Genomic DNA, 18,716 nt, shown 5'->3' with positions numbered 1-18,716 from the left:
TAATATGGTACATTTGTGGGGCACCTGGGTGGCTCAGCGGTTGAGCATCTGCCTTCAGCCCCAGGGCGTGATCCTGGAGTCCTGGGATCAAGTCCCACATTGGGGTCCCTGCAAGGAGTCTGCATTTCCCTCTGACTATGTGTCTGCCTCTGTGTGTGTGTGTCTCCCATGAATAAATGAAATCTTTTTTTAAAAATATGGTACAGGAGCTTGTAAATAAACCCTTGTGTGAAAAAAAATGAAAATAAAAATAAAAAATATGGTACATTTGTTATGATTAATTAATATTGATATATTATTAGTAACTAAAGCTTATAGTTTATTCAGATTTCTTTAGTTTTTACCTGATTTTTTTTCTATGCCAGGACCCCATCCAGGATGTCATATTGCATTTATCTCATGACTCCTTGGTTCCTCTGCGCCGCGGCAGTTTCTCTCAGACATGAACATGACTTATCACTGTTGGTACTGACCTTGATCACCTGGCTGAAGAGGAGCTTGTCAGGTTTCTCCACTAGAAAATTACTTTTCATTTACCCTTTTTCATTCTATCTTCTTTGGAAGGAAGTGAATTAATATGCTCAACCCACACCTAAGGATGGCAGTTATGTTAACCTCCTTAAAGGTAGAGTATCTACATAAGTTATTTGGAATTTTTCTGGAGTGAAGATTTGTCTTTTCTACTTATTATTCGGTTATTTATTTATATCAGTATGGACTCATGGATATTTATTTCATATTTTAAGTTATAATCCAATACTACTTAATTTTGTTGCTCAAATTGTTCCACCTTTGGCCTTCGGGAGCTCTTTTAGTTAACACCTGTTTTCCTTTGCCATACCCCCATCGTTGTATGCCCTTTCGTCTTCTTCTTCTTGATCTTGGGAACCTCCTTCTTTCTGGCATTATATGATACTGCAGGCTTATCTTGCATATTTCCTGCTCAGGTCCTAGAATCAGCTGTTTCTCAAAAACCCTGATTCCTCCCATTGGAGAGTGGTATTATAAACTAAGATCTGGATGCTAAGTATGCTCATTGCTACTGAGGTGTGATTTCTTTTAAGCCTTCAAAACTAACAGAACAAAGAAATATATATGTATATACTAACCTGTTTGTAAACACATATCTATAAATATTTCTGTATGTAACCATCTGTATCTATATTAAACTAAACATGAGTTTATATTTTGCAATTCTACTCCATTAGCACATGAGTCATTATAACCTTCTCTCCTTGCTTATCTGTAAATTCCCGCTCCAACAGTGAGAAACTTGGCTCCTACTATCCACCATCCATTTACCTAATTGTTCAACTCCAGCGTACATGTGCAGCAGTATCAGGATTGTTGACCCATATCCCTGTGGGAAACTTTATCAACTAGAATGCAGTACTTCTGTACACTTTCTGTGGCTTTTAGTTTTACAGGATCCACTTATTTCTTTTTTTTTTAAGATTTTATTTATTTATTCATGAGAGAGAGAGAGAGAGCGGCAGAGACACAGGCAGAGGGAGAAGCAGGGAGCCCGATATGGGACTCGATCCTGGGATTCCAGGGAGCCCAATATGGGACTCGATCCTGGGATTCCAGGATCATGCCCTGGGCCGAAGGCAGGTGCTCAACCGCTGAGCCAACCAGCCGTCCCTCTCTGGATGCTTGAAATTATTTTTTAAAATTTCACCTGCATTAGCATTTACTCTTTAAGTTGTACATGTCTATGGGTTTTGACAAATGCATAATATATTCACCATTATAGTATCTTACAGAAGAGTATTATCACCCTAAAATGTCTTCTGTGCTTCATCTATTCAATTCTCTCTCTCTCTCAAACGTTAATAACTATAGGTCTTTTTTTCTAAGATTTTATTTATTTATTTGAGAGAGAGCGTGAGTGAGTGAGTGAGTGAGTGAGAGAGAGAACACAGCAGTGGGGAGAGGCAGAGGGAGAAGGAGACTCCTTGCTGAGCAGGGAACCCGATGTGGGACTCAATCCCAGGACTCCAGGATCAGACCTGAGCCAAAGGCAGATGCTTAACTGACTGAGCCACCCAGGTGCCTCCATAGGTCTTTTTACTATCTCTATAGTTTTGCTCTTTTGTGCTTTAAAAAAAAAAAAAAAAAGATTTATTTATGAGAGAGAGAGAGGGTGTGAGGGGCAGACGGAGAGAGAAACTTAAGCAGACTTCCATTCTGAGTGTGGAGCCCAACCTGGGGCTTGATCTCACTACCCTGAGATCATGAGCCAAAATCAAGAGTTGGCTGCCTAACTGTCTATGCCACCCAGATCCCCCTGTGCTTTTTTTTTTTTTTTAAGAGAAGATATACAGGAGTATATTTGTTGTTGCTTTTGTTATAGCTACCACTCACTGAATCCTTACCATGTCCCATGTCCTGAACTATTATACTCTCCCATTTTGCAGATAAGAAAATCAAAACAAATGAGTTGAAATAACTCCCTAAAGACTATTAATATTGAACAAATTTTTACTTCAAATCCTGGACACATTGATTGTTTAAAACCCCAGTATTTATATGCTTGACTTCTGAATCATCTAAGGGAGTCCACCACATTTAGCCAGTAAGATGAGGATGACCTACTTCCTGCTTTACCCAAGCAGTCCCAATTTATTTTTGTTGTTCTAGCATAATTATTAATGTGTCCCCTTCATCATAAATTATATGGTCACTGCCAAAGGAAAAAGTCTAATGAATTTTAGAGTCAGGTTATAGGGGTAAAAATTATACTCCAGGAGATGAGGGGATGTACCAGTGGTGTGTGATTTCAGAGTCACCAGGCAGGACCTGCTATCCAGATCAAATCCCCTCTGCCATCCAGTCACCTTCCACTTTTTTCTCCCAATCTGATTAATCCCCATTCCATCAGTCATGCTGCTGCTGTTAGTATTCATGAGAGACACACAGAGAGAGGCAGAGACATAGGCAGAGAGAGAATCAGGCTCCATGCAGGGACCCTGATGCAGGACCCGATCCCAGACTCCAGGATCATGCTCTGTGGTGAAGGCAGACGCTCAACTGCTGAACCACCCGGGTGTCCCATGCTGTGCTGTTAAAATGACTCTGCCACTGTCCTTTTCTGCCCATAGACATGTCCCCAGCTATGGTCTCTCTTTTCTGCCTTGTGCTTCTCTGAGTCTCAAAGTACATCTCATGGATTGGCCATCCAGCATTCCAGCAGGATTTTTAAGGCTTTGGCATTTCACAAAGGAATAAAAAAAAAAATTCTCCCCATTCAAAAAAAATAAAACCCACATTTTAAAACTTTGGGGTTAAAAAAAAACAAAACAAAAAACTTTGGGGTAAGCAAAAGATTGTCAACTTTTTATTTTGCTAAAATGAGAAAAACCTCCATCTTCTATATTAGTCTAGTCTTTTGGAAATATAATGTAAGCCTTAAGTGTAATTTAAAATTTTCCAGAAGCCACATTTTAAAAATTTTTTAAAAAGAAAGAAAAAACAGGTGAAAATAAATTTTTAAAGATTTATTTATTTTAGGGCAGACCAGGTGGCTCAGCGGTTTAGTGCCATCTTCAGCCCAGGGTCTGGTCCTGGAGACCTGGGATCGAGTTCCACATCAGGCTCCCTGCATGGAGCCTGCTTCTCCCTCTGCCTGTGTCTCTGCCTCTCTCTCTTTCTGTGTCTCTCATGAATAAATAAATAAAATCTTTTTTAAAAAAATTATTTATTTTAGAGAGGGAAGCACGTGTGGGGGGAGGGGCAGAGTGAGAGGGAGAGAGAGAATCCTCAAGCAGACACCCCACTGAGCCCAGAGCTGGATGCACAGCTCCATCCCAGGACCCTGAGATCATGACCTAAGCTGGAATCCAGAAGCAGCTGCTCACCAACTGAGCCACCCAGGTGCTCCAAGTTAAATTAATTTTAACATATTTTATTTAACCCAATATATCCAAAATATTATAATCTCAACATACAACCAACAGAAAATGTATTAATGTAATATTTTACACTTTTTATACTAAGTCTTTGAAAACGAATGACAGTTTTGCACTCTAGCATATTTCAATTTGGACTAGCCGTTTTTTAGTGCTCAAGAGCCCCATGTGTAGTTCTAAACTATTATTTGGTAAAAGAAAGATCCATTGTACACACACACACACACACACACACACACACACTTTCATGATTTCTGGTGTTTTTTTTTTCTTTTAAGATTGATTGATTTATTCATGAGAGACAGAGAGAGAGAGGCAGAGACACAGGCAGAGGCAGAAGCAGGCTCCATGCAGGGAGTCTGATGTGGGACTTGATCCTGGACCCCAGGATCAAATGCTGAGCCACCCAGGCATCCCCATAATCTCTAAATTTTAAAGAAGACATTTAGATAAATCAAAAAATGAATTACCTTGTTCTTACTGTTCTCTTTCTGCATTAAGAAAGTCCTTGATGATCATGCCAGTTCACAGACTGATATTTTATTTTATTAACATTTTTTTTCTTTATTTATTTATGAAAGTCACAGAGAGAGAGAGAGAGAGAGAGAGAGGCAGAGACACAGGCAGAGGGAGAAGCAGGCTCCATGCACTGGGAGCCCAACGTGGGATTCGATCCCGAGTCTCCAGGATCACGCCCTGGGCTAAAGGCAGGCGCCAAACTGCTGCGCCACCCAGGGATCCCCCAGACTGATGTTTTAGAGTAAGACACAGTTGGGATGGGTGGAGTTGCAAGATGGTATATGGGTTGGTTCCTTCCTCCCTTTGAACTCCTATTGAGAGTCTGTGTTGTGTGAAGATCTGCTAGATGCGGGATGCCTGGGTGGCTCAGTGGTTGAGCATCTGCCTTGGGCTTGGGTCATGATCCTGGGGTCCTGGGGTTGAGTCCCATGTTGGGTTCCCTGCAGGGAGCCTGCCTCTCCCTCTGCCTGTGTCTCTGCTTCTCTCCCTGCGTCTCTCATGAATAAATAAAATCTTAAAAAAAAAAAAAAAAAGATCTGCTAGGTGCTGGGGATACAATAGTGAGAGTGAAAATTAGGTGGGTCCCCTGATCTCACAAAGTTTCTGCTCTGCCGTAGTGTACCAAGTGAGGCTATGCAGGCAATGAGAGGGTGTATTGCCCGCAGAAAATTTAAAAACAATAATAAACCTGATTAAAAGTCAGCCTGCATTTTATTCTCTCCATGTGCCCACAATTCTAAACCTTGTCAGTGATAAAATACTCCTCCCTGAAGATCAAGCTTTTGGTCTAACTTGAATCTTTTTTTTTTTTTTTTTTAAGATTTTATTTATTTATTCATGAAAGACAGAGAGAGAGAGACAGAGACACAGGCAGAGAGATAAGCAGGCTCCATGCAGGGAGCCCGATGTGGGACTTGATCCCTGGAATCCAGGATCACCCCCTGGGCTGAAGGCAGGCGCTAAACCACTGAGCCACCCAGGGATTCCTGGTCTAACTTGAATCTTAATAATATATTTGTAAGCTTCAAAACAGTCTATTTTAATTACTCATGCACTAATAAACATTATATTCTACAAGGAAGCTAACTCAGAGCACTCCCAGCTTAGTTGGCCCTTAACACATGTCAAGTCAGATGCAGCTACACACGTTAGTTTTGAAAATAAGTTCACAACAGTCCAGAATTGTTCCTGTTAGCTTCCTGAGCACTGTGTCTCCAGACCCTTGGGTACAACATATGTCTCTGTTTAAACAATAGATTCAAAATAAGCAATGATAGCACAGATTATGAGGCTGAAGATTCAGAATTTGAGTTGTTTCAACTCTGTCATTCAATATGACCAGGTGAAGCTTTTGTATTTAAGTTAAAATAGTGAAGCAAAGAGCGAACTACAGTGTGGTAACTGCAAATTTTATTATTTAGTAAAATTGTATTATTATACTATATTGTATTACATTTTATTACAATTTTCATTTGATAAAAATTATGTGTTTTTTGTTTTTAAGTAGATTCCATGCGCACTGTGGGGCTTGAACTCACAACCCTAAGATCAAGAATCACATATTCTACTGACTGAGCCAGCCAGGCGCCCCTGATAAAATTTTGTTTTACGGAATTTTTTTTATTTATTTATTTATTTATTTATTTATTTATTTATTTATTTATTTATTAGAGACACAGAAAGAGAGAGAGAGAGGCAGAGATCTAGGCAGAGGGAGAAGTAGGCTCTATGCAAGGAGCCGGATGTGGGACTCAATCCCACATCCTGGGATCACGCGCTGAGCCAAAGGCAGACAGATGCTCAACCGCTGAGTCACCCAGGTATCCCTGAATAATGTATTTAATCTTAAAATCAATTCTTAGGGCACCTGGGTGGCTCAGTGGTTGAGTGTCTGCCTTTGGCTCAGGTTGTGACCCTGGGATCCTGGGATTGAGTCCTGAATCAGGCTCACCACAGGAACCCTGCTTCTCCCTCTGTCTCTGCCTCTCTCTCTGTGTTTCTCATGAATAAATAAATAAAAATCTTTTTTTAATTGATTATTTTTTAAAAATTTTTAATATTTTATTTATTAATTCATGATAGACATAAAGAGAAAGGCAGAGACACGGGCAGAGGGAGAAGCAGGCTCCATTCAGGGAGTCCGACTTGGGGACTCAATCCCGGGACTCCAGGACCACGCCCCAGGCCAAAGGCAGGCACTGAAGGGCTGAGCCACCCAGGGATCCCCTGATTCTAATTTTTAAAGTGTTTTCTTGGAGGGGGGCACCTGGGTGGCTAGTTGGTTAAGCATCTGCGTTTGGCTCAGGTCATGATCCCAGGGTCCTGGGATGGAGCCCTGCTCAGTGGGGAACCTGCTTCTCCCTCTCCTGCTCCCACTGCTTGTGCACTCTCTCTCTCTTTTTCCCTGTCAAATAAATAAATAATTTTTAAGAAGTGTTTTTCTTGTTTTTAAACCATAATGTGACATAATTATCATTGCTCACTATGTATGCTTATTTTATCTTTTAAAGAATATATTAATGTAATTGAAAACTATTGATTTGATACTCTTCCTTTTTTTGTATTGTAATGTTTATTTTTGCTGACATGATTACATATAAAAAGTTCAAAAAAAGAATATTTTAACCATCTACATTTCTTTTCTGGCCATTATCCTTAGTATTGTTCCTTGCATTTTATGACCGTTCTTGAAGATATTGTCATTTAGAGGATGTGGGTGTTAAAAGTTATCTGTCCTGGGATGCCTGGGTGGCAATGAGGGTGTTAAAAAGTTATGTCCTGGGATGCCTGGGTGGCTCAGTCGTTTAAGCATCTTTTTTTCTTTTTCTTTTTTTTTTTTTAAGATTTTATTTATTTATTCATTTAAGAGAGAAGCAGAGACACAGGCAGAGGGAGAAGCAGGCTCCATGCAGGGAGCCCGATGTGGGACTCGATCCCAGGTCTCCAGGATCATGCCCTGGGCCGAAGGTGGCGCTAAACTGCTGAGCCACCTGTGATGCCCTCTTGATCTTTTTTCTTAAGTCATTATCTTGGGGTTGTGGGTTTGAGCCCATCAGGCTCTGGGAGGGGTCTGCTTAAGATTCTCTCTCTCCCACTCCTCGTCCCTCTCCTCCTCTATCCCCACACCATCTCCAAAAAAAGAAAACAAAAAAAGTTATATGTCCTGAGTGTCACATGAACCAGGTAGGCCACTGGTGCACTGAAGGAAAGGGACTTAGGGCTAGAAAAGCTACAAGGAGAGAGAAAGAGGTGGGAGTGCTGGAAAGGGTGGGGGAACGAACTTCACAACATCCTGTGTGGAGAGGCAGCAGAGCTTGTCCCACAAACTGAAGAGGCCAATGTGGCTGGAAGTTGGCTGAAGACAAAGAAAGTGAGAGAGGAGAGTGACAACTCAGGTTGTGAGTAGGGGTCAGACCAAGCTTGGCCTGGTGGGCCCCATGAAAGCCTGGTGTTCATCTTGAGAGTAATGGTGAAACCACTGAAGGCTTTAAGAAGAGAAGACACACAATCAAATTCGTGCCTGGAAAATACCATCATTCAGGCTTCAGGGAGGGGAATGAAATGGAAGGACACCTGGTGGGTGCAGGGACCAGAAAGGAGGCTAGCAGGTGACCAGATGAAAGGTGATGGTGGCCTGTCTTGTTGGGTAGCGGTGGTCAGCATCTCTTCAAGAATTTCCTGGTCTTCCTACTGCAGTCTACATTGAACAGCTCAGTAATGAGCTCAGCCTTGAAGACCTATGGCCTATAAGATTTAGACTCTGGGGCCCCCATTTGAAAGGATTCAGGGTAGTCAGTGTACACTGATAATCATCACATCTCAGTGGCAGACTGGGGTTTTAGGTTTTGTTTTCCAAAATTTTATTTTCTTCTCTGGGTTCTCATAGGAATTTGAGTACACTCCTGATAGAACATTGCCTTTGATTCACTCAATAAATATTTAATGAGCCCCTATTTTGTGTTTGGCACTCTCTTAGGGATAGAGCCATAAAATAAAACAAACATATCTGCCCTCTTGGAACTTACATTCTAGTGGAGAGAATATGGGCAAAAGACAATTGAACAAAATAATTCCAGAATGTGAAAACTGCCACGAAGGGGCACCTGAGTGGCTCAGTGGTTGACCATCTGCCTTCAGCTCAGCTTGTGATCCCGGGTTCCTGGGATTGAGTACCACATTAGACTCCCCACTCGGAGCCTGCTTCTCCCTCTGCCTATGTCTCTGCCTCTTTGTGTGTGTCTCTCATGAATAAATGAATAAAATCTTTTTTTTTTAAATGAATAAAATCTTAAAAAAAAAAAAAAAAAGAAAGAAAGGGGCAGCCCCAGTGGCGCAGTGGTTTAGTGCTGCCTGCAGCCCAGGGCGTGGTCCTGGAGACCTGGGATCGAGTCCCACATCAGGCTCCTACATGGAGCCTGCTTCCCCCTCCTCCTGTGTCTCTGCCTCTCTCTATATATATGTCTATCATAAGTAAATAAATAAATAAATCTTAAAAAAAGAAAGAAAGAAAGAAAAGTGCCATGAAGCAAGTAGAAATGATGCTGAGAATAATATGGGCAAAAATGATGACGTCTGACATCAATCTTTGGACAAGATGTGGCTGAAAAGGATCTCTTCTGGGGCACCTGTGGGACTTGTTGGTTAAGCATCAGACTGTTGGTTTTGGTTCAGGTGATGATCTCAGAGTCCTGAGATCAAGCCCCTCCATGGGGAGCATGGAGCCTGCCTGGGATTCTCTCTTCCTCCCTCTCTCCCTACTCCTCCACCCTCCCACACAAGTGTGCACAATGTGCTCTCACTCTCTCTCTCTCAAAAAAAAAAAAAAAAAAGATTGAAATAATGAAAAGGATCTTTTCTATGCTGCTGGTGAAAAAGTAAATTGGTACAACTTGGAAGTTTGACATTACCTTGTAAAAGTTAGCCACAAGTTCTCAGATGTAGCCATCACAATTTCCAGGATATACTCTGGAGACCCTGCATTTGAGCTCCAGGGGCACATCTAGGATTGTTAACAGTAACAGTCTTCATATGAGCAAAAACCTGGCAATAATCCAATTGTCTGTGGATGGGACAACAGATAGGAAAACTGTAGTATATTCCTGCAGCGGAAAATGAACCAACCTCACAGTGGTGCAATATTTTAGGTGAATCTTAGCCTTGTAATACTGAGTGAGAAATTAAATACCAGACTATTACGTACAACATGATGCCTTTTTGACAAAGCTAAAGGGAAGAGAGTATCTTTTTAAGAAGCTGTACTTTCAAAAGTAAGAAGAGAAAGGAGAAACTGCAACCCTCATACACTGCTGGTAGCAATGTAAAACGGTTCAGCCAATCCACTGAGACAGAGTAGATAAATGGTTGCTTATAGCTGAGGGTTGGAGCAGAGGTAGAGGAGATGGAGGAGAAATGGATAACAAGCACAGTTTCTTTGGGGGCTGATGAAAATAGTCTAAAATTGATTGTGGTGATGGTTGCACAACTCTGTGAACATACCATTGCACTGCACACTTTAAATGACTGAACAGGGATCCCTGGGTGGCGCAGCGGTTTGGCGCCTGCCTTTGGCCCAGGGCGGGATCCTGGAGACCCGGGATCGAATCCCACGTTGGGCTCCCGGTGCATGGAGCCTGCTTCTCCCTCTGCCTATGTCTCTGCCTCTCTCTCTCTGTGTGTGTGACTATCATAAAAAAAAAAAAAAAAAAAGAAAAAAAAATTTAAAAAAATAAATGAATGAACATTGTGGTCTATGAATTGTATCTCAATAAACTTGAGTAAGGAGCCTGAACCAGGGGTCTGTCTTGGGGCCCTGAGACCATGACCTGAGCTGAAAGCAGACGCTTACCGACTGAGCCACCCAGGCACCCTGGTTAACTGGTTTTTATTATATTATGTATCAATAAATATAAACAAACAGAAAGTGAGTCAATTATGGATAATGACAAAATGTGCCACAGACAACCAATTCTGAGATGTAGGGGAATGGGTGGGCTACATCAGAGAGTGATCAGGGCAGACCTCTCCAGAGAATCAACTTAAGCTGAGGCTAGAATAAAATGAGTCAACCATGTGGGGATGGGGGTGAAAAAAATTTCCAGGCAAAGCTGATAGCACGTACAAAGGCCGTAAGGTGGGCCCAAGCCTTCTGGGTTTGAGGATCATCCAGGAGGCCAATCCTTTGAAGCCCTAAGAATAATAGCAGTAGCCACCAGAGTGAGACCTTCAAAGTTCTTAAGCACTGAAAAGATGGCCATGCCCTCATAGAGGTCATTTAAAAGAAAACGCATTCTTAAATGGGAAAAATGTGAAAGTGTTAGAAAAATTCTTTTAAAAAGCTTTAATTTTCCCATGATTTGAAATATTTTTTTTATACATCCTTTTTTGAAATAAATACATCCCCACTCCGCCAATTTTATTTTCATGTTGATGTCTCTACATTGTTGGTGCCCAGAGTCCCAGACAACAAATATTTATTGAGCATTTACTAGGTGTCAGGGATTTGTTCACAGCCATTTTCCCACTTAACTTGTAAAACCACCATAGGAGGGAGAAACTGCTTTTTCTCATTTCAAGGAGAAAGAAAAGGAGGCACTGGGATGCCAATACAGTAATTCTGACTCCATGGAGGATTGAACTGGCCAAGCTCCCGTTCTGAAGGTTCAAACCTGGGGTATCTCCAATTCTCAGGGCCCAATAAATCTTGGAAGAGCCCTTCGGTCAGAAGCAGGGCCTTCTCCTTCCCAGAGCCCTGTGCCTTTAAGAGTCTCCCCCTCCCGCCGGCCACGCTCCAATTTCCCTCCCGGGCACCCAGAGCATCACCCCGCCCCCCGCGTCTGCAGAGCCGCACCTCAGTCCTTCCTCTCCGCCCCACACTCTCCGGCTGTGCTCTGGGTCCCCACCCACCCGGTGGTGGGTGAGGTCTGCCCCCGGGCTCTCACCCTCCGCCCTCCGATAGGATACTGCCCTCTGCGCCCCAGCCGAATGCCACTTTAGAGACCCTGATCCCGACCCCCCCAGCTCCTGAATCTGAGGGGCGAGGCCCCAGCGCCCCTTCCCATCGCCCAGGCCCGTGGCGCCGTGAAGGTGACCTCCCCCGGGGGCAGCACAGGGCCCGCGGTGCCGGAGCGGGCTCACACGTGGTGAGCGGGGAGCGCGCAACCCCTCCCCGCCACGCGCCTCGAGCATGCGTCGCGGACACGCCCCTTGGCCTGGCTCCGCCCCCGTGCCCGCGCACGCTTCTCCAGGCTCGGGAGGGACGTCGCGCCCCCGTCCCGCAAACTGCGCGTTGCGGTGTAGGGTGGGACCTGGGATGGGACACTCCCGCATCCTCGAACCTCGCCTGAAGACTGTAAGAAGCGAAGCGGACAGTCAGTCCTGCCCAGGACCCTTGACTGGTAGGCAAGATGCCCCAGCGAGACGCGCTGAGCTGGGACCACGAGCCTAGGATTCGAGCCCTAGTCGGCTTGTCTTCCTTGTTCCGAATCCGGAAAATGGGCGTCATACTCTCTCTTCTTTCTCAGGACTCTTGTGGCGCCTCAAACGAGAGTCAAAAAAATGTGAAAGAGCTTTGTTCATTGCGTTCAAAAGCATTTGTCCAGCCCCTGTGTGGCTGGACCCTGTGTGTCCTAGGCAGGGGCTACATCTGTGAAACAATGAGTCTGGCCCCTTGAAGAGCTCTCCCGATCCTGAGTATCCCCCCCACACACACACACATTCTGTTCTGGGATGGTTCAGAAAGACGCCTCCAAAAGAGGAGGGGGCGGAGGTCCCACCTGGCGGCAGGTGTCACTGAATAAGCTAAAATTTCAAAGGCAACGTGGGGCGGGACGAGCTCTCAGAGGCAGATGGGAAGCACGCTCCGCGTTCCCCACCCTCCTTCCAGTCCCCAGCCTAAGAAAAGAAACCGACCTCATCCGACACCCTCCAACCCAGCCGCGAGACCGCCCAGCCCCGCAGCCCGAGCCCCGCCCCGCCCCGGCAGCCAGCGATTGGGAGATGCAAATACCAGCTTCTCTGCCCAGCAACGGGTGACGCGCCGCCCGAGCGCGAGGCGTGGCCCGGCCGCAGCCCAAGCGGGCACCTCGGTGTTTACACGGGGCGGCCCCGCGCGCGCCGCAGCGGCCCGCAGACGGCGAGGGGGAGGGGTGGAGCGCGCGCCGGCGGGGCCGCGCGGGGAGAAAGACACTGGAAGGCGGCGGGGCGGGGAGCTGCGCGCGCGGGCCGCGGCTGAGCAGGAGGCTGCGAGGAGAGCCCGCGGGGGCCGGAGGGTGCGATTCCTCCGCCCCCGCAAAACAATGTGCAGCGTGCGGCAGGGCGCAACTTGCCGGAGGCGGCGGGGGCGCGCCGAGCCCGCCTGAGACCGCGCCGCTGACCTTCTCCCCCCGCCGTCCGTTGGGCCCGAGCGCCCAGCTCCTCGCTCCTCAGCTCGCGGGGGCCGGGCCGAGCTGCGGGGCGGGGCCGCCCCTCCGTCGCTGCTGCCTCCTCCCCCACCCCCAGCCGCGGAGGATGCGGACGGCCCCCGGCGGCGTCTAGCGGCCCCGGGCCCAGGCGCGATGGTGCAGCAGCGGGGCGCGAGGGCCAAGCGGGACGGCGGCCCGCCGCCCCCGGGGCCCGGGCCGGCCGAGGAGGGGGCGCGTGAGCCCGGCTGGTGCAAGACGCCGAGCGGCCACATTAAGAGACCGATGAACGCGTTCATGGTGTGGTCGCAGCACGAGCGGCGGAAGATCATGGACCAGTGGCCCGACATGCACAACGCCGAGATCTCCAAGCGCCTGGGCCGCCGCTGGCAGCTGCTGCAGGACTCGGAGAAGATCCCGTTTGTGCGGGAGGCGGAGCGGCTGCGCCTCAAGCACATGGCGGATTACCCGGACTACAAGTACCGGCCGCGCAAAAAGAGCAAGGGGGCGCCCGCCAAGGCGCGGCCCCGCCCCCCCGGCGGTGGCGGTGGCGGTGGCGGCGGCGGCGGCGGCGGCGGCGGCGGCGGCAGCCGGCTCAAGCCCGGGCCGCAGCTGCCGGGCCGCGGGGGCCGCCGAGCAGCGGGCGGGCCTTTGGGGGTCGGCGCGGCGGCGCCCGAGGACGACGACGAGGACGACGACGAGGAGCTGCTGGAAGTGCGCCTGGTCGAGACCCCCGGGAGGGAGCTGTGGAGGATGGTCCCGGCGGGGCGGGCTGCCCGGGGACCCGCGGAGCGCGCCCAGGGGCCGTCGGGCGAGGGGGCGGCTGTCACCGCCTCCTCCCCCACTCCGTCGGAGGACGAGGAGCCGGAGGAAGAGGAGGAGGAGGCGGCGGCGGCGGAGGAAGGCGAAGAGGAGACGGTGGCGTCGGGGGAGGAGCCGCTGGGCTTTCTGTCCAGACTGCCCCCCGGCCCCGCCGGCCTGGACTGCAGCGCCCTGGACCGCGACCCGGACCTGCCGCCCCCCTCGGGCACGTCGCATTTCGAGTTCCCGGACTACTGCACCCCCGAGGTTACCGAGATGATCGCGGGGGATTGGCGCCCGTCTAGCATCGCCGACCTGGTTTTCACCTACTGAGCCCACCGTCAGCGGGGCGCGCACGCCCCCAAACCAGCTGTTTACATACAGGAATCAGGTATTGGGGCCCCTCGGAGGCCGAGGCTGGCACCCCATCTCCCGCGCAGCCTCCCCCCTCCTAGACGTGCCCATCCCCCTCGAATCCAGACATGCCCCTCCCCCGCAGACACACCCCAAGGCAGCCCAACCCCCACTCTTTCCCTGACATCCAAGCCCCGCCCCGTCTTGCCCCCTCCCGCACAGCCACCAGCAGCCAGCCCCCCTCCTTTACACCTCCCGTCCGCTCCTACAGACCTGCACCCCTCCCCCACCTCGCACACGCCCCTCCTCGTGGCCGGAGGACACGCCCCTGCCCTTGCTCCCGAATCCCTCCGCCTAGCCCGCCTCTTCTCTTGTTTAGGGGGCGCTGCGGCTGGGCGGCACCGCGCGCTCCTCCCAGGCCCCTCTCCTCCCCCTCTCTCTCCCCCTCCCCCTCCCCCTCCCGGAGCGCTGGGGCACGCCCCCTTCTCGCGCATGCTTAATGCTCCTTGGGAGGAGGGGGCCGGTCTCAGTCGGACCGCACGCTTCTGTGGCCCGCTCCGGGAAGAAGTGGGGAGGGTGTTGAGCGATCCTGAGAAATCTTTTATCCGGGAGCCGCGGCTTCCTTTCAACCCGACGGGGCGTCGCTGCCTTAATGGGAGGAGCACTAGGAAGGGGGAGAAGGAGACTAGCTGGCCCGGAAGGGTTTGGTTTGGAACTTGGAACTCTCCCTGGTGGCAAAACCCCTTTTCCTTGCGGGGTTGCCTAGATTGACGTGCATCTCCTTCTCCCACCGCCACCCACCCCCATCCCCGCCCCACCCCCACCCAGCCTACCTACACGCACCGCTAGACTGCCTCCACAGTCTACCTTGGTCCCAGAAACCTCCCTTTTCTTTCCCCCACCTGGGAACTGAGAATAGGGTCTTCATCTGGAACTGCACCACGAGAGGACTGCCCAAGGAAACTCCGCACCAAGGCATTTATGGGAGTCTGTCTGGGGACAGGGTTCTTGCTGCTCTGTCCACCCCTCCCCAGCCGAGTGCCCCATCACGACAAGGCACACTCCCAGCCTGGGCTTCTCCCTACGCCCGCCACTCCCTCCTATCACTCGAGTCCTGTGCCCACAGTGACAGTATTCAGTGGGAGAAACTGAGGCACGGTGGTACTGGGTGGGGGGTGTTGAGACTGAGCCACGATAGCAGCCGGAGTGGCAAGAAGAGCCCCGCTTTTAAACAGCTGGCTTGAGAAAGACTATCGACTGGGCCAGTGAGACTGGAGGGAGGGTCAGAGTAGCGGAGGTGTGTCGTTTGCGCCTGTTTTTCCACGTGAAAACTTGGTACAGGGCTGCTGTCTGAGGAGGTTGTGTTCAGTTCGGGGTGCCCTCGGGGACCCTGCCCCTCTCACTCCCCAGCTCTCCCATCAAGTTCCGCCCCTCCGGCCTCCCCACACCCCTTTCTGCCCTCACTACCTGTATCTCACCGGCGTGTGTTCACCCTCCCGGGTGTGCACACACTCTCATTCACACACACAAATCTCAGGAACAAACGGTCCCAGAGTCCTCCTGGACCCCTGCCCAGGGTCTCCGCAGGTCTCTGCCCCACGCGTTCCCGTCGCTGACAAAGCCACCAGCTGCCTCCTTTAAGCTTGGTGCTCCGGCTCTGGGCCTTTCTCGCTCTCTCTTTTTCTGTCTCTCTTTCTTGCTCTCTTTCTCTCTTTCTCTTTTTTTTAAAGAAAAAACAACAAAAAGACAATGAAAAAACCCAGAAAACGTCATGTGAGTGAAGAGATGTCACTGTCTGTGGTCTTGGAGAACTAGTCTAGTAGCTGAGGGGAGGGGTCCCTCTGGTCTGGGGCACTGGCACCCACAGCAGGACTTCCGCCAGTCTGATGCCAGGACTGAATAAAGTGTATTTGCCCCGACCTCGCCCTGTGGTTCTACATGTCTCTGCCTTTCCTCAACGGTCCCCCAGACAGTTGGCCAGAGTGAAGTCCATGTGACTTAGCACCGTGCTGGAAGAGTGGGGTCCATGGGCAAGGCACATGGCCCCTTTAGGCCTCTGTCTCCTGCTCTCTCAGGACTCCCTGGTCTTCATTAAGGGTGACAAACTCATCCATCCTCAAGGCCAGGCGTGTGACATAAATGAGAGAGGCTGGGTAGACACTGGCTTTCTGACCGACTTCATTGGGGGCAGCAGCTCACCTCCGGCAGCTGTGACCTTGTGAGAATGCAGCCCACAGTGGCCAGATTTTCCAAGAGAAGGTAGATACCTGGATGTTTCTATGAGCATCTCAGTTGCAAAATGAAAGCTGGTTCAGAAATTTTTAAGTCCGAGTGCTCAAATGAACCCAAGTGTGCAGGCATCCCTGGTCCAAGGGGCCCAGTTTGACCCTGACCTTAACGTGAATTAGAAGGGTCAGGCCACATTGTCTGGGCTCCAAAGCCCCAGTACCACCACCACCACCCAGAACTTGTGTGACCTTGGGAAAGTTGACTTCACCCTGATTCTTTTCATAGGAGTAACGTGAGGATGATAACAGTGCCTGCTGCAGGGTGAGATGAAGTTTGAGGTGAGAAGCATTTAATAAGATGCTCCCCAAAATGTACTACTACACTGTCCAGAGGAGGAAACAGAGTCAGGATGGCAATGCAGTGTGTAGGAGGGCCTGCGAGCAGCCAAGGTCAGAGTCAGGGCCCCACGCTTGGGTTCTCTCTCCCTGTGGAGTGTTAGGTCAGGGTGCTACCTCTCCCCTGTTTGCCTCTGCAGGTAGTGGTAGGCTGTCCCCTCAGGGCTTCTAGTGGGGTAGGATTGGTCCCAGCACCTGGCGCACCATTGGCCCACAGTGTAGATTTATTGAATGAGTAAGGAAGAGCCACGGGAGCCACAGCAATACCTTGAAATTCTTACCAGTGGGTTCAGGATGCAGAGGAAAGCCTTTTCAAAATTCTTTGTCCTCCTGACACCCTTCTCCCCCCCCCCCCCCCCGAATTCCTCTACTGCCAGATCCAGTGAATTCCTAGGGTTGAACAGAGCCTGTGTGCCTGGGAAGAACCACGGCCAAGTGTGCAGACCTCATTCAGAGAGGGTATTTGGGGACTGGGATACCCAAAGGCAATTTCAGAGAAGAGTGTGGCAGGCTCTGGAGGGCTAGGTCCCTATGGAGAGGGGTTCTGGGTGGGGGAAGTGCAAGAATTAGTGACGGTGCTCTCTGAAAGCAAGGTGGCAATCAATCAGTCCTCTAGGAAAGAATTGATAAGGTGAGAAATACAAAGATAGGTGCCACCTGAAACGCCCTTGAAAGAAGGACTTCCCCGGCCATGAGAAGTAAGGTCAGTGGATGGCCTCCAGCTGCCAGAGCCAATCCACCCAGGGCAGCCTGCACCCAGCTTCCCAGGGAGATGGGGTATAAACAAACGCCTGGCCTGGCCTTTTGGGTTCAGCGTGGGGGACAGACCTGACAGGCAGTGCAAGTACACCAACTCCCCCCTGCCGACACTCACCCCGGACCCCTCCAGGGTGGCCGGAGCTTTGCCAGGCCTGCAGCGCAGTTTGACCTCCCATACTCAATCCTGCGTGCTCCCTCTTCTTTTCACAGGTGTCTTTATGCCTAATAAATATCTTGCACCCTAGACTCTGTCTCCGCGTGTGCTTTGGGGGGAACTCTGTGCAGTGGAGAGAGTGAGGGGCCCGGACAAAGGGAATTGGGTTGCTGGCCCTACCTGCACCTGGGTTCCTCTGGTGTCCCCTGACCTCAGGAGGGGGTCTCTTCCTTCCCCCTCCCACCCCACGCCAGCAGCCCTAGCCTCAGGGCCGCACCCTTTCCAGGCGGCATCAATTAGAAACTGCAGCCTCAGCCCTCCAGTGACTGCAGATCCCTCTTCTGGTAGAAGCTGGAGAGAGGGAGGTTGTAGGTCTTTTTGCCCTTCAGTATGCTGCCGCCACCGCTGTTGTCAGACAGTGCCTGGCTGGGATAGTCCTAGATCGCTGTGGCACTTTGGGCAGGGTACTTTTGCAGGCCTCAGGTCCCCATATGTAATGCTGGGGAGGGGAAAGTAAGAACAGAAGGGAAACCATTTATTGTTACTTGCTTCTTTCCATTTCAGAAGGAAATGGATTCTGACCTGGAAAAGGTGGGGAGAGACCTGCTTGTGTGGACTCTGGGGACACCTAGAGGCTGAAAGGAATAGGAAGCGTTTGAGGATGGGGCTGGGGTGTGTCCCACTCCAATCTCACTTGGTTCATGTAGTCACTCATCCATGGCTTCCCAGACCTGGGGTATTTAAACCATCTTGGTTCCAAGGCTTTAAGTACACCTGTACACCAAGGTGTTGGTTATTTTTGCTGGGTAACAAATTTCCCCAAACTTCTCAGTCTAAAACAACAGGCATTTATTGTTCCAGTCTCTGCCGGCCAGGTATCCAGGCGTGCCTTAGCTGAGTTCTCTGCTCAGACTCTCACAGGGCCGCATCAAGGTGTTGACTGGACTGCCTTGCTTTCTGGAGCTCAGCCTCCTCTTCCAAATACATGGTTGTGGGGGCAGAATTCAGTTCCTTGGGGTCAAGTTCACTCTGGGTTCCTCCCTGCTGTCAGCTGGTGCCACTCCTGAATCCAGAGGGCTACTCCCAGTGTCTGTCTTCCCAGTGTTCTCACAGAATGGCACCTTATTTTGCCAAGGCCAGGAAGAAGAATATTTCTGCAGCTTCCAGTTGCTTGCCTCAGGGAAGGCTTGCGTTAATT

The 18,716-nt window shown here is 49.8% G+C and overlaps 1 protein-coding gene across 1 annotated transcript; it reads left to right on the top strand.

Annotated features, from left to right (window-relative positions):
• Positions 1–12,581: 12,581 nt before the first annotated feature.
• On the top strand, positions 12,582–17,608 carry SOX12 (SRY-box transcription factor 12). Its single transcript, XM_077872597.1, has one exon. The coding sequence runs from the start codon at positions 12,983–12,985 to the stop codon at positions 13,958–13,960; it is 978 nt and encodes a 325-aa protein (XP_077728723.1). The 5' UTR covers positions 12,582–12,982; the 3' UTR covers positions 13,961–17,608.
• The last annotated feature ends 1,108 nt before the right edge of the window (positions 17,609–18,716 follow it).

The sequence above is a fragment of the Canis aureus genome, chromosome 26 (genome assembly GCF_053574225.1).
Source record: "Canis aureus isolate CA01 chromosome 26, VMU_Caureus_v.1.0, whole genome shotgun sequence".
Lineage (NCBI taxonomy): Eukaryota > Metazoa > Chordata > Mammalia > Carnivora > Canidae > Canis > Canis aureus.
The sequence above is the reverse complement of the archived record's forward strand: the minus strand, read 5'-3'. Positions and strand labels throughout refer to the sequence as shown.